General features: G+C 37.5%; 2 protein-coding genes across 4 annotated transcripts in view; one reads left to right on the forward strand and one right to left on the reverse strand.

Annotated features, from left to right (window-relative positions):
- rgp1 (GP1 homolog, RAB6A GEF complex partner 1) overlaps positions 1-12,361 on the reverse strand; it is a 44,537-nt gene extending 32,176 nt beyond the window's left edge. The window contains exons 1-10 of one of the 3 annotated variants that reach the window (XR_012592465.1): positions 12,167-12,361; positions 11,505-11,620; positions 10,840-10,973; positions 10,549-10,632; positions 10,149-10,298; positions 9,692-9,838; positions 9,291-9,418; positions 9,010-9,187; positions 7,828-8,150; positions 7,367-7,788 (exon numbers count right to left, since the gene is read on the reverse strand). Coding sequence is in view for 1 of the 3 variants with exons in the window: in XM_074623949.1 (XP_074480050.1) it covers positions 7,927-8,150; positions 9,010-9,187; positions 9,291-9,418; positions 9,692-9,838; positions 10,149-10,298; positions 10,549-10,632; positions 10,840-10,973; positions 11,505-11,620 (1,161 nt within the window). In the remaining 2 variants the exon portion in view is untranslated. Of the gene's footprint in view, positions 1-7,366; positions 8,151-9,009; positions 9,188-9,290; positions 9,419-9,691; positions 9,839-10,148; positions 10,299-10,548; positions 10,633-10,839; positions 10,974-11,504; positions 11,621-12,166 lie in introns of those variants that run through there. The other 2 variants (XR_012592466.1, XM_074623949.1) reach the window with 2 other exon arrangements.
- Positions 5,038-7,164, forward strand: msmp1 (microseminoprotein, prostate associated 1). The gene is made up of 3 exons (XM_074623950.1): positions 5,038-5,215; positions 5,297-5,405; positions 6,694-7,164. Exons 1-3 carry the CDS (start codon positions 5,107-5,109, stop codon positions 6,863-6,865), a joined length of 390 nt encoding a protein of 129 aa, XP_074480051.1. The 5' UTR covers positions 5,038-5,106; the 3' UTR covers positions 6,866-7,164.
- Positions 12,362-12,455: the final 94 nt, after the last annotated feature.

Consider the following 12,455-nt stretch of genomic DNA (forward strand, 5'->3'; position numbering starts at 1 on the left):
GAGGAGGCGATCAGTGTATCGTGTGTTGATTTGTCGAGTCTGATGGGACCAAAGAGGAAGTGAGAAAAGAGGAGGAGTTTACAGCGTGCGTATTAAAGAGACAGTACACCCAAGAGTGTAGTGTTGACAAAACATTACACATTACAACACACACACATATATATGTATATATACATATATATACATATATATATGTATATATATTTACATATATATATATATAATAATAATAATAATAATTATATATATGTATATATATATATAATATATATATAGTAATATCGATAATAATAATTATATTATTATTATATACATATATATACATATGTATATATATATACACACATATATACATATGTATATCTAATAATAATTGCCATAATAATATAATAATATGTATATATATATACATTTTTATATATACACATTATTTGTATAATTAATTATTAGTAATTATATATATAATTAAATATATATCATTATATATATGATATATATATATCATTATATTTATATATATATGTATAAATGGATAATATATTATAATTGCCATAATAATGTGTGTATATATATATGTATATATATACATTATTATATATATGTGTATATATATAAATATATATCATTATATATCATTATATATAATGATATATATATACATATATACATGTATATATGTATATATACATATATACATGTATATATGTATATATACATATATACATGTATATATATATATATATACATGTATATATATATATATATACATGTATATATGTATATATATATACTGTACATCTTATTATATATTTTTTCTCTGTTTATCTTGAATTATTCTGTTTCCCCTCTGTATATCAATAAATGCGTATGCCATCTCATCTTATCTTATCTTATGAAATATTGTATTATAATGCCATGTTTTGTACTAATAGGAATAATATCTGTGTGGTAGGTGAGTAGAGCCATAAAAAAATACAAATGATCCATGTTTTTATTTCTTTCTTGGTGTATTTTGTGGTCTGTCGCCAAAGCCTTGACAAAAGCTAGTAGAGCTTGGGTTAATTTGTAAAAAAACCAATCCAAAATCAAGGTCAACTTCCTGTTTTGTTTTTTTCTGGAGCTTTCAACAGTACCACACAGTCTTCATCAGCAGATTGAGTTTGCTCAGTTGTCATGGGGATTGTTTCTGTTGCCATAAAAGTGCAAAAAAGCTACTGGGCCCATAACAAATCTATCTCCATCACAACTGCGCAAACTCCATCTGCTTGTGAAGACCGTGAGATACTTTTGAAAGCCCTGGAAACCGCTAGTAAGTGGAACTTGAGTTTCTGTTCATGAATGTAGAATTTTAGTATTTTTATTTCATAATTGAAAGTATATATTTCTTATATTATGGGTCCATATGGGCTAACATACACCATTATGAACAGTTTATAAAGTTAAAATGGTTCTATGTTAGAGTTTATTAAGCACCTTTACTTTTCTATACCCATATTCCTTTTATCCATATATTTATATGCTTAAATGATTGATTAAAAACGTAAAAACAATTGGTTAAAAGCTACACGTCCTCCATGTATAATATTATATTGTTTTTAAGTATTTTGGTTATAAAAGTAAATCAAAATCATCATCATAAATATGTTAAATGTAAACATTAAGGATAACAAAAAGAAATTAATAAATTATGGATGTACTATAGTTTGAATCTTGCAAATTTAAAAATGTATTGCATTTATAAAGCCAATAAATTTGTATTTATGGCTTTATTTCTTGTCTTTGTGTGCTGCTGCCAGATTGTTGCAAATGTTGTTTGTAAAGCTTGGGAGAGGACACAAAGAATTGTGTTAATGTATAAATTATGGTTCCTCTTTTAAATTTTTTTTTTTTAATTTCAACTGTACATTTGATGTATTAAAGGTTCGAGTTGGATGGTATTTATTTATTTATTAATAGTGCTACTGATAGTAAATCAGACAGACATATTTGTATGGTATCAGAGAGATGAGAAAGATCAAATGAAAGAAAATACATTTTGCATAAATTGATGCACAACAGTTTAGGTAATGTGAACTAGTCACACTAGTCAAATTGCATTGTACTATGTATGATTATTGTCTGCAATTAACATACAGTTATAGAAATATGTAGATTAATCATATCGAAGAAGAACATCTTTAGAGCACGAGTTTACTAGCCTCTTAGGGTACAGTTTGTCTACATGGAAGATATTTAATGACTACGAAAACAGTCATGACACGAAACATGACGACAGCCCCTTAAACTTTCAAACAGAAAGTTCTCCCCAATTAAAACACACTTGTCACCAATTAAATGCATATCTGTGAAGGGCAGCAGGCGTTCGACAGGAAAATCCTCATCTTTTGTTTTGATGAGGTCCTCCCTTTTCATCAACGCTGACGACAACCGGTTGTCAAATCAGGGTGTGAACTCATCGTCGGGGTATTGTATGGGACCCACAGGCTCTGAAGAGGTCAGCACCACCCGAGTTAAAGTTCAGCCATTAAAACATCTTCCATCCTCTGAAACCGCATCTGAATAAAATCAATTGAAGGAGGAAACTGACCTCATGCTCAAACCATCTCTGCTGTCAGGTGTTATTATTATTTATCGTTACTTGTATATTGCTCTTATTAATGACAACAGTGCTTGAACTGCAACGTCTCCATAGAAACAATGCACAGCTTGAGAGAGGCAACTGTGAGTCATACAAATCGAATGAATGGAGAGGCACCCCCGACTGATGAGGGAGGCCTATCAACACTCTCCGACTACTGTGGGGGTACCAGAGAAAAGGCACGTAAAAGCCCGTGTTATGAGGCCCCGGGGCGTCCTGTGAGAGGCTTGAGAGGATTTTTCCTATGATCTCGCACCTCAGACTGCCGACAGCAAACAACTGGAAGAAGATGAGCTAATGTTTTTTTGGCTTGGCTGGCCTTGGTCAGGTCAGATCACATTGTACACTTTGGACATTTTGCTTTTTTTCTTCCAGGGATGCAGGGATACTTATGAGAGCTGACACAAAGATCACACAGAAATGCACACATCTGCACAACATGCAGTACAATAAAGCCCAATACGGTAGATACTGGATTTTGGGGGCTGAAATCAAGGATATATAACCCAAATTATGAACAAAAGCAAATGGATTTTTGGTTATGATCTTGTGATACATGTTTGTTATACAAATACTGGCTTTAATAAACTGTATTAAAGTGTTAAAATAATAGATTTATTCTTTAAAGTTGAGCGTGAAAATTCATTCTTGACCTTGGAAATAGCAATTTGACAATAAGCACTCTTATCACAATGTCCACTTACTTGTTTTTTCCAGAGCTTTCAGCCACATCTCGTCGCCTTTATCAGTGGATAAAGATGATGTGAGACATTGCTGTTCAAACTGTGCATTAATTACTGTTTTTCTAAATTACTTCAAGTGTTTTGTTCTCTTCAGTATTGTGTGTTTTTAATAATTTCTCAATACTAATATACTCATAAAAAGCCACCGTCTGATAATATCCATCCCCTGATATATCAGTTGAGCTCTACTAAAAAGAGGTTGAATATATAATATTTAATCTAAAACATAAATATAATATCTAGGGCTGTCAAAGTTAAGGTGATAGTAACGTTAAGCGTTAACACAAATTTGTCCTAAAGCCACAAATTTCTTTGGTGCATTAACATAACAAGGGGGTCCCTTGACCTTTGACCTCAATATATGTGAATGAAAATGGGTTCTATGGGTACCCACGGGTCTCCCTTTTACAGACATGCCCACTTTATGATAATCACATGCAGTTTTGGGGCAAGTCATAGTCAAGTCAGCACACTGACACACTGACAGCTGTTGTTGCCTGTTGGGCTGCAGTTTGCCATGTTATGATTTGAGCATATTTGTTATGCTAAATGCAGTACCTGTGAGGGTTTCTGGACAATATCTGTCATTGTTTTGTGTTGTTAATTGATTTCCAATAATAAATATATACATACATTTGCATAAATCAAGCATATTTGCCCTCTCCCATGTCGATAAGAGTATTAAATACTTGACAAATCTCCCTTTAAGGTACATTTTGAACAGATAAAAAAAGTGTGATTAATCACGATTAAATAATTATAATATTAATATGAGGTATTTCTTCCGAGGTCGACAGGGTTCAGAGGTTACAGCAGGCCCCTGCAGCAGAAATGCGTGTACAGTCTACAGAGTAGACTAGTGTGTATGAACATACAGATAATGAAAGGAAAACCAACATTGTCTCTGAACTCTACTTGCGGGATGAACATCATTCTTCCAAAATAAAAATAAATGATTATGGTGGTGGATGGTTGTCCTACTGTTAGGCCATAGCATTTGATTTACATCATTTTCATACTCCCCAAACTATTCAGTGACTCCTTGTGCCCTGTATGGAAGCATACTGGGCATATGATATGTTTCTCCACTTATGTATTCAATGTTTTCCTTTAGTTTGACAGCCCCCTGCGTAGATCATCTGAAGCTCTTTTAACTCTATATTTCTAGTTTAGAAATTTGTTTTATTAATTTCAGCAGATCAGTATTTAGGCATGTGTTTTACATGCTGTGCATTAGTCACTTCTTCAGTTTCTGGACGGCGACCTGGCCGACAAAACCATATGAGAGGTTGAATGGTGATGAATCATGTTTGATAATTCCATCCCTCTCTCTCTCTCTTCCTCCTCCTCTCCTTGGACGTCACCTCTCTTTCTCCCTCTCTCTCCCCTGCCCTCCATCTCACCTCTCTCCTACCCTTCCATCTCTTAGTCACCACATGGATGTGTCATTGTTTCTCACTTTAGAGGTTCATGCCTGCTGAAGCGAAGCGAGGTGATCTCCGGAGTGCCAAAACAGCGCCAAGATCTTCACCCCCCCCCCCACTCCCTCCACACAGACCACCGCCTCCTCATTCCCCAATGGATGGCACCGCTGACACCTTCTTCAGCCAGGCCTGTGGGCCACATGACGGCGCTGACCACCCCTCCACGCCGTGGTCGTAAAGCCCCAGGATGTATAAATAGGGGAGCAAATGAAGAAGAGGAACCAGAAGCTGACCAGACCAGATGAAGATGGAGATCGCCGGGGTCAACTGGGTGCTTGCAGCTGCAGGGTTTCTCCTGTGGACCAGCGGTGGGTCGGCTGCACCCATGTTGTGCCACTTCAACTCCAGAGGTGAGGTCTCTAACAATATTATCTGGACTTTGAAAAATAATCTTTATGAGTAAATGTTTTGACTGCCGTGTGTTGTTCCAGCACTGTGCGTGTACGAGGGGAGGCACTACTCGCTGGGTGAATCCTGGATGGACGACGCTTGCATGCAATGCACCTGTCTGCACCCCGTCGGCGTCGGCTGCTGCGAGACGTGAGTTCACAAACAACCTGTGTGTTTTGGTGTCCAGATGACCACGGTTACTGTACTGCAGCTATAGCTTCAGAGAGACTGCACAAAGCAGTAAAAGTTACTTCATAGTGATGGATCTAGATTGATATGTCTTCATGGCGACATTTGTGTTGCAGTGTATAAGTATTCAAGCTCTTTACCTGAGTAAATGCAGCAATACTATCATTTAAAAACACTCTGTTACAAGTCCTGCAATATAAATGTAAGTAGTAAAAGTAGTCATGATGCAGAATGGACCTTAGAGTGTCTATTGTCTTATTACTTCTGATGTAAACAGCATTTTAAAGTTGGCTGAGGCTCAGTGAAACTATTTTATATACTTTTTGGGATAATATTCTGGATTAAAAATTGTACAATATATTTTATAAGCTGATCATATGCTTCATATAATAACTTAAAAATAAATCAGTTAAATGTAGCGGAATAAAAACGACCCTATTTCTCTCTAAAATGTAGTAAAGTAGAAGTTTAAAGTAGCATAGAATGGAGGTAATTTAATAAGTTACTAGTACCTCAAAACTCTACTTAAGTACAGTGCTTGAGTAAATGTACTTTCCACCACTTGCATTGATCCTCATCCTACCAACCTATTTAATATAAAAGGACTACCGACTGAATAAACTACTATAAGAAACAACCATCATAGAAAAACGTATTTCTTCTCAAAACATTATTAGTTATTATTTTAGGAAAGTAACAGTTAATTAGCATATCGTGTAAAACTAAAATAGATGGAGCATATGAGGAGATCTGTGTCGGTCTCCTTCAAAATGACTGACAGTGCCCCTACCCCCCTGGTAGTGTATGATTCTTTACATCAGGACTCATGGAAAACATGTTGGCTATCTATTCTATTTTATCTATTTAAACTGCTACCCCAATACATTGTTGTTTTTTTTAAAGCATTAATTAAAACAAAAACAGAAAATAATGACAAGAAGTCACCAGGAACAAATTGATTGACAAAGTCGTGAACCACATGGATAAAATAAAGCACCTGTGAGATATGACAAAGTATATTTTTGGGGTCTGCGGGGACCCCAGTCGGAAGGATGAGGGTTAAGACTTGACTGTTTTGGAAGATCAACTCCATAACCTGCAACCTCTGTTGATTTTCCAATAGAGTTATGAGTTTACAGTCCCACATTACAAAGAATAAAGTGGGGAGTGTAAAGAAGGAAAAGTGTTTTATAAGAGTGCTTGAAAAAGTGCAAAAAGCCACATTCTTCTCCTTTACCTCACGGTCCAGGGTGCAGAGGCCGGTGGATTTCCCTGCGTGGTGTGAGGTGCGGGTGGAGCAGGTGTCCTGCAAAGTGTCCCTGGTCCAGACAGCCGACCCCCGTCTGCTCTGCTCCCCAGGCGAGGACATCCGGGACCCCAGCCACGGATCGCTTCAGCTGCAGCACCAGCTCGACGGGTAGAAACCCACTCAGACCAGCGACCATCTGCTCAGTCTGTTTGCCTGCGAAACCAATACTCACAATAGTTAAATACCAGTAACCACTTTATACACATACTGTACTAATATTAACAGCATCTGTACTTTTTTTAAATTGTATTATCAATGAAGGAAATGTGAGTGAGAATATATCTGTGAAAATATATTTAAGTAAAACTGCAGCAGAGATTATTTTTAACACTGAGCACCAAATGATGAACCACATTAACAAATTTAGTATGTATGTTTGTATGTTTGAAATTCGTTATTACAGTAAGCTGTTTGCCCGATTCTTGAAATAATCCAATAATGACTTATTGTAAATATAAGCAAATATATACATACATTAATATATATATATATATATAACAATTCCTGTTGAATTTGACCTGTTCTCTGCTGTAACTCATTTACCCTCCAAATAAAAATCTTGTTTACAAAGAAAAGACATGTTTTGTGAAGTGACTTCCTCACACGTAATCTATCAAATTTAAATCACATTTTATTTATTTTTTCTCTTGTAGTATTTACATTTCAACACAGCCTTTGCTCAAGCAGAAAGAAAAAAAACAAAACAGTAAAAACATTTTGAATAAGAAACATTTTTTTTCATAAAAAGACAAAGAAAGTGTGCGAGTGAGTAAAGAAATAAAAAAATGAAATAAATACAGAGATGCACATCAACCACGGAGATAGTTGCGCGTCATGAGGTCCAAAAAGAAAGATGCATATGGAGTTAAGATGCACTGCAAAATGCATAAGAAAAAGGCATAACATAGGTTGCATAATATACATATGGAATCCATCACTGGCTCTGCATATACAATGAAAACAACAAAAATAATGCTCCTTTGTTCCTGAAATGTGCACCTCTGTGCTAACACATCTGGAAAGAAAAAAAACAGGCTCTCTCTGTCACACACACACACACACACACACACACACACACACACAAACACACACACACACACACGTCAATACCCTCAGAAACACTTCTGACTATCTCACATTCACAATTTCACACACACACACACACACAACGGGTCATATATTAATGCTGTTGGTCCCTGTAAAGTGGGACATGTAGGATGCCAAGGCCGGGTTGGTGGGCAGGACTTTGATAGGCAGATCCCAGCTGAAGGTATCCACGTCGACATGCTCTGCCCCTGCCCAGACTGTGACCTCTGATTGGTTCTGCAGAACAGTGGGCGGTTCCATGGGCTCCCGGGCGGTGACAAATTCGAAGTGGAGGCGCCACCTCAGGATCACTGTACAAGCAGAGTTCAAATTTGGATTGTTAAGTTGATGTGTGATTAACAAGTTCTTGCATAATGTGGAGTTAGAAAAAGAGCTTGATACATTCATCAAAAGGCACTAACTCGGGCCTAATTAACCTCTTAAAGGTGCAATGTGTAGGATCTGGCGGCATCTAGCGGTGAGGTTGCAGATTGCAACCAGCTGAAACTTCTCCCGTGTGCCCAGCGTGTTGGCGACCTACAGTGGTCGACACGAAAACTCGAATGGCCCTATCTAGAGCAATTTTTAGCACCATTAAAGGTATGCTGAATTATCTATTAGCAGTTGCTGTTTGCAATATAACCATGGATGTACAGACAACTGTTACTGGATTACTTTGATACTGAAGAAAACTTAAAAACGTTCTGAAGTCATAAGAAGCATTTTTTCTATGATTTCAAAGTGGATTTATGAACATTTATTCACGGTGAACATCAGGGAGATAATGATATCCTCAGAAAATGGAAGTCACGCTGAACCTAAGTACCTAAGTGGGACAAATTTGCTTTCACTTTAGATGGGTAAAATATTCCATATTTGATGTGTGAATGATTTCTATTAACATTTAGTCTAACGATGGCTCACGAAACATTCTATTAATGAAAGATCTAACAACCAAGAAGAAGCTATTTTCACTATGATGACACTGATCTACAAGACATGGTAGTGGAGTCTGAGATTTCATGTTTGGCCAAATAAATACATAAAGATCTTCTGCCAATCAGGCCCATCAGTGTCATTTTTAAATGTAAATATAAATCATAATTGCAAGAATGGAAAAAAAAATTGTGGTGTCTGAAATATCACTTGAGACGTCTACTGGGGACTGACCTATGTCTGTGCTGAAACCCGGCGTGACATTGAGGGGGATGGGGAGAGAGAAGTGGCTGGAGGCGGTGTGGAGGCAGGACTCCATGTGTCGGCCGTGTCCAGTCACACTGATGACCTGTCCGGGGCGCTGCTGGTACTGCTCCTGGATCTCCTCCTCATTCTGAAGGCTCACTGAATACTGGAGAACATTAAACCGGATATTATAATTAACATTTTAAAAACTACTGTCCAAAAACCGGAGAGTGCAGCAATGCACAAAAACAAGAACGGCGAACACACACCTGCAGGCAGGGAATGTCTCCCTCTGAGAAGTTGAATGTGCCGATGATGTCCTCCCCGAGTCTGTAAACGGTCTTGAAGATGCAGAACTTTGCCACTTTCCCACGCATATTGGTGATATTAAACATGTCTGTTCAACACAAAGGAACACACCAGTCAAATGTGGACATCCAAATAAAAACCTGTGGAAAATATAATTCAGAAAAGAAGATTAAAAGTAGAATACAAGTATATTTTAGAGGTCCAGAGTATTTACTAAACTACTGTTACTATTTACTAAACTGCTCTGCTGGTGACACACCAAAAGCGGATCATTCTTTGGGTTAAAAACAAAACAACTACAGTGAAATAACACAGTGCTTTAAACTATAGCAAAGACCAGCGAGACAGAGATCTGACTCACGGGAGCAGCGTCTTGAGGTGTTGACCATCAGCATGTCCAGCGCTCTCTCCAAAGGCCGAGCATCCCTGCGGCTCGCTTCCTCTTCCTCCAGGAACGGGTTGGAGGGGGAAACCTCCTCATCCTGGGGAAACGGAGGCTCCGGCATGCCTACAGGTTAGACAGGAAAAGCACAACATTCAAGATTTGTGTGTGACAGAAGACAAATAACATGACTCTAATTGTTGCAACAAAAAGCATTACACTGTCTTTATTTCTACAGACCCAAGAGCATGGTAAATCACAAAATAAACTGGTCCCCTTCACTAACCACAAAAACATTTCTTGGGTGTTACCTGCTTAAGTGTGTAGAAGAAAACTTCACAGCATTTATCTGGCTATTGCTGTAGTTTTCCTCTTTCTGTTCTTCACCACAAATTATGTTAAAGCAGAAGTAATCATGGGTCCAAATGTATCTCACCTTGCAGAACCAGCACTCTGAAGGGAACTCTGAGTAGTTTGATAGGAGAGTTGACTCTCTGGCAGCCGATGGTCAGTTTGTAGACGTACTTCACCGCCTGACCTCGGAAACTAGGTGGACCATCTATGGGCACGATCTCACTGTATGAATCTGTGGGAGAGGGAAGTACGCATGTCAGGCTGTTTGAATCACAGACACAAACACAAATATGTTCATTTATAAATGTTGTATGACCATTTGGGAAAAACTACAAGATATGAAACATTCAAAATCTCTATTATGTAAAACGTGTCACTATGGTTTTCATTTCTTCTTTTAAAAGTAGTATTCATTTGTTATAGTTTTATGACACTCAATAAAAAAGAAGATTTCACTTTTTTTAGACAATGTATACACATACAGGTTTTGCTCTCCCCGGGATCCAGGCGCAGATCACAGAATAATATCTTAGGTGGTGTGTCCAGCACACACTGACCTCGCTCTCCTGCAGAAGAAAGGAATTAGTATTGAGCCGATACCTAAGCAATAAGACTATTCAGAAATGCTCATAATATCCAGAACCTTTTAAATCTTTGTTTATTTAAAACACAACACATATAAATATATACAAATATACTTCAATGAATGTTTTAAATGGCAGATAATGATTTCTGTTTATCTCAGATTACATGTTATTCCTCCCCCCACTAACCTCTGCTTGGAATAAGCACTGTGTTGCTCTCAGCCTGGACATCCTGTTTGTTGCCCCGGGCCGGCAGCGCCACTCTGCTCTCACTCGCATGAAACTGGCAGTGGATTTGGGCACTGGCCCATGCCAGCATCTCACTGGGACACAGTCAGAGAACACAAGGGTTACACAAGGGCGTTTACAGAGTGATAGGTTAAATGATTGATTTAAGTGTCCTGCATCACATGCTCCCTGTCCATATGGGGTTACAAGACACTAGACAACAGTCAAGATGATGCATAAAAATAATGATGTACAGATGCACAAATTCAAAAGAAACATTTAAAAAAAGTAGTAGATAGCAGAACTCTTATCCAGCCCAATGGACTCTGCATGTTACATTAACTTAAGGTCTCTGAATCGATATCAATGCGTTACATTAACACACATTGTTGCATTGCACACATTCTTCATGCTGTGAACAATTGCACATTTTAAAACGGATATATTTTAGACAATTTCTATTTTAGATTTATAATTCATGGCAAATTCTCATCAACCTCCCCCAAAAAAATCATAGCAATTGCCAGTAGTGGGGTACCAGTCCTTAGTACACTACAAATGCAGAGACAGAAGGTGGTACCATCATGTCTATGTTCAGTGAAGAAGTGAAAGGAGTTTAATCTTACCAGCTGGCAGAGGTGGACAGGTGGGACATCGGGTTGGTGAAAGTTATGAGACACTCCATGAGCTCCCCAGCTAGAAACACAGGGCCTCTGGCCATGGAGGCCACCACCTCGATCATCTGTAACACACCAATAACATAATACGTTACCACATTAAATCACTAACAGCAAGACTTCAGTTTTCCACCAACATACTTAAACACAACAATAACATTTTCTGCAAAGTATGCATTGCCTTAAATCCACTCATGTTTATATTTTATACTTGTAGTGTAACACTTCTGTTTATATTTATTTATTACATCTACTTTACCTGTTTTATTTGCTTTATAACTCTGTGTTTTACCTGTTATATGTTTTATCTGCCTCGTTTAGTCTTGTCAAGTATTTGTTTTAAAGCACTGACCAGAAGTGACAAACTGTGAATCTCCTTGTATTTAATACAATGACAATAAAGCTTTCTATTCTATTCAATTAATAAGAACAGCTTTTGGTTTTCCAGGTTGTGAGTAATCCCTTTGACTCTTGACACAATCTATCAACAACAAACAACATATATAACTTATGATCTGATGTCTGTTAGCTGGTCAGCCTGCACACAGAAGTTAACTAGTTTGCTCCAGCTTGCTAATAGCTGCTGTTTAAAGGCTCATTTAAAGACATACCTTGTAACTCAAACGTTACTGCAGCAAGACTATTGCGTTGTCTTATCACCAGGGTGCACCTAAATGTTACTTCTCGGATAAAACAATACACAATTTGACTGTCTTTCCAGAAGAACTAGACATCAGACATCTGGTTAGCTTAGCAGTCACAGCTACAGTAAACAACACATCTAGCTATAGATGGTGTACATCCGCTGCTGGACGACCAATCACTAACACAGGGAAACAAAACTACCTACATTATAACAAACAAAGAGTCAGGAATTTGTTTTCTTTAAGTATATGTTCT

The sequence above is a fragment of the Sebastes fasciatus genome, chromosome 22 (genome assembly GCF_043250625.1).
Source record: "Sebastes fasciatus isolate fSebFas1 chromosome 22, fSebFas1.pri, whole genome shotgun sequence".
In the NCBI taxonomy this organism is placed as follows: domain Eukaryota; kingdom Metazoa; phylum Chordata; class Actinopteri; order Perciformes; family Sebastidae; genus Sebastes; species Sebastes fasciatus.

Coding starts and splice junctions, on each gene's coding strand:
- msmp1 (XM_074623950.1), top strand. CDS start 5,107: ATGAAGATGGAGATCGCCGGGGTCAACTGGGTGCTTGCAGCTGCAGGG. Junction 5,216..5,296: donor GTGCCACTTCAACTCCAGAG/GTGAGGTCTCTA, acceptor GTGTTGTTCCAG/CACTGTGCGTGTACGAGGGG. Junction 5,406..6,693: donor GGCGTCGGCTGCTGCGAGAC/GTGAGTTCACAA, acceptor CTCACGGTCCAG/GGTGCAGAGGCCGGTGGATT.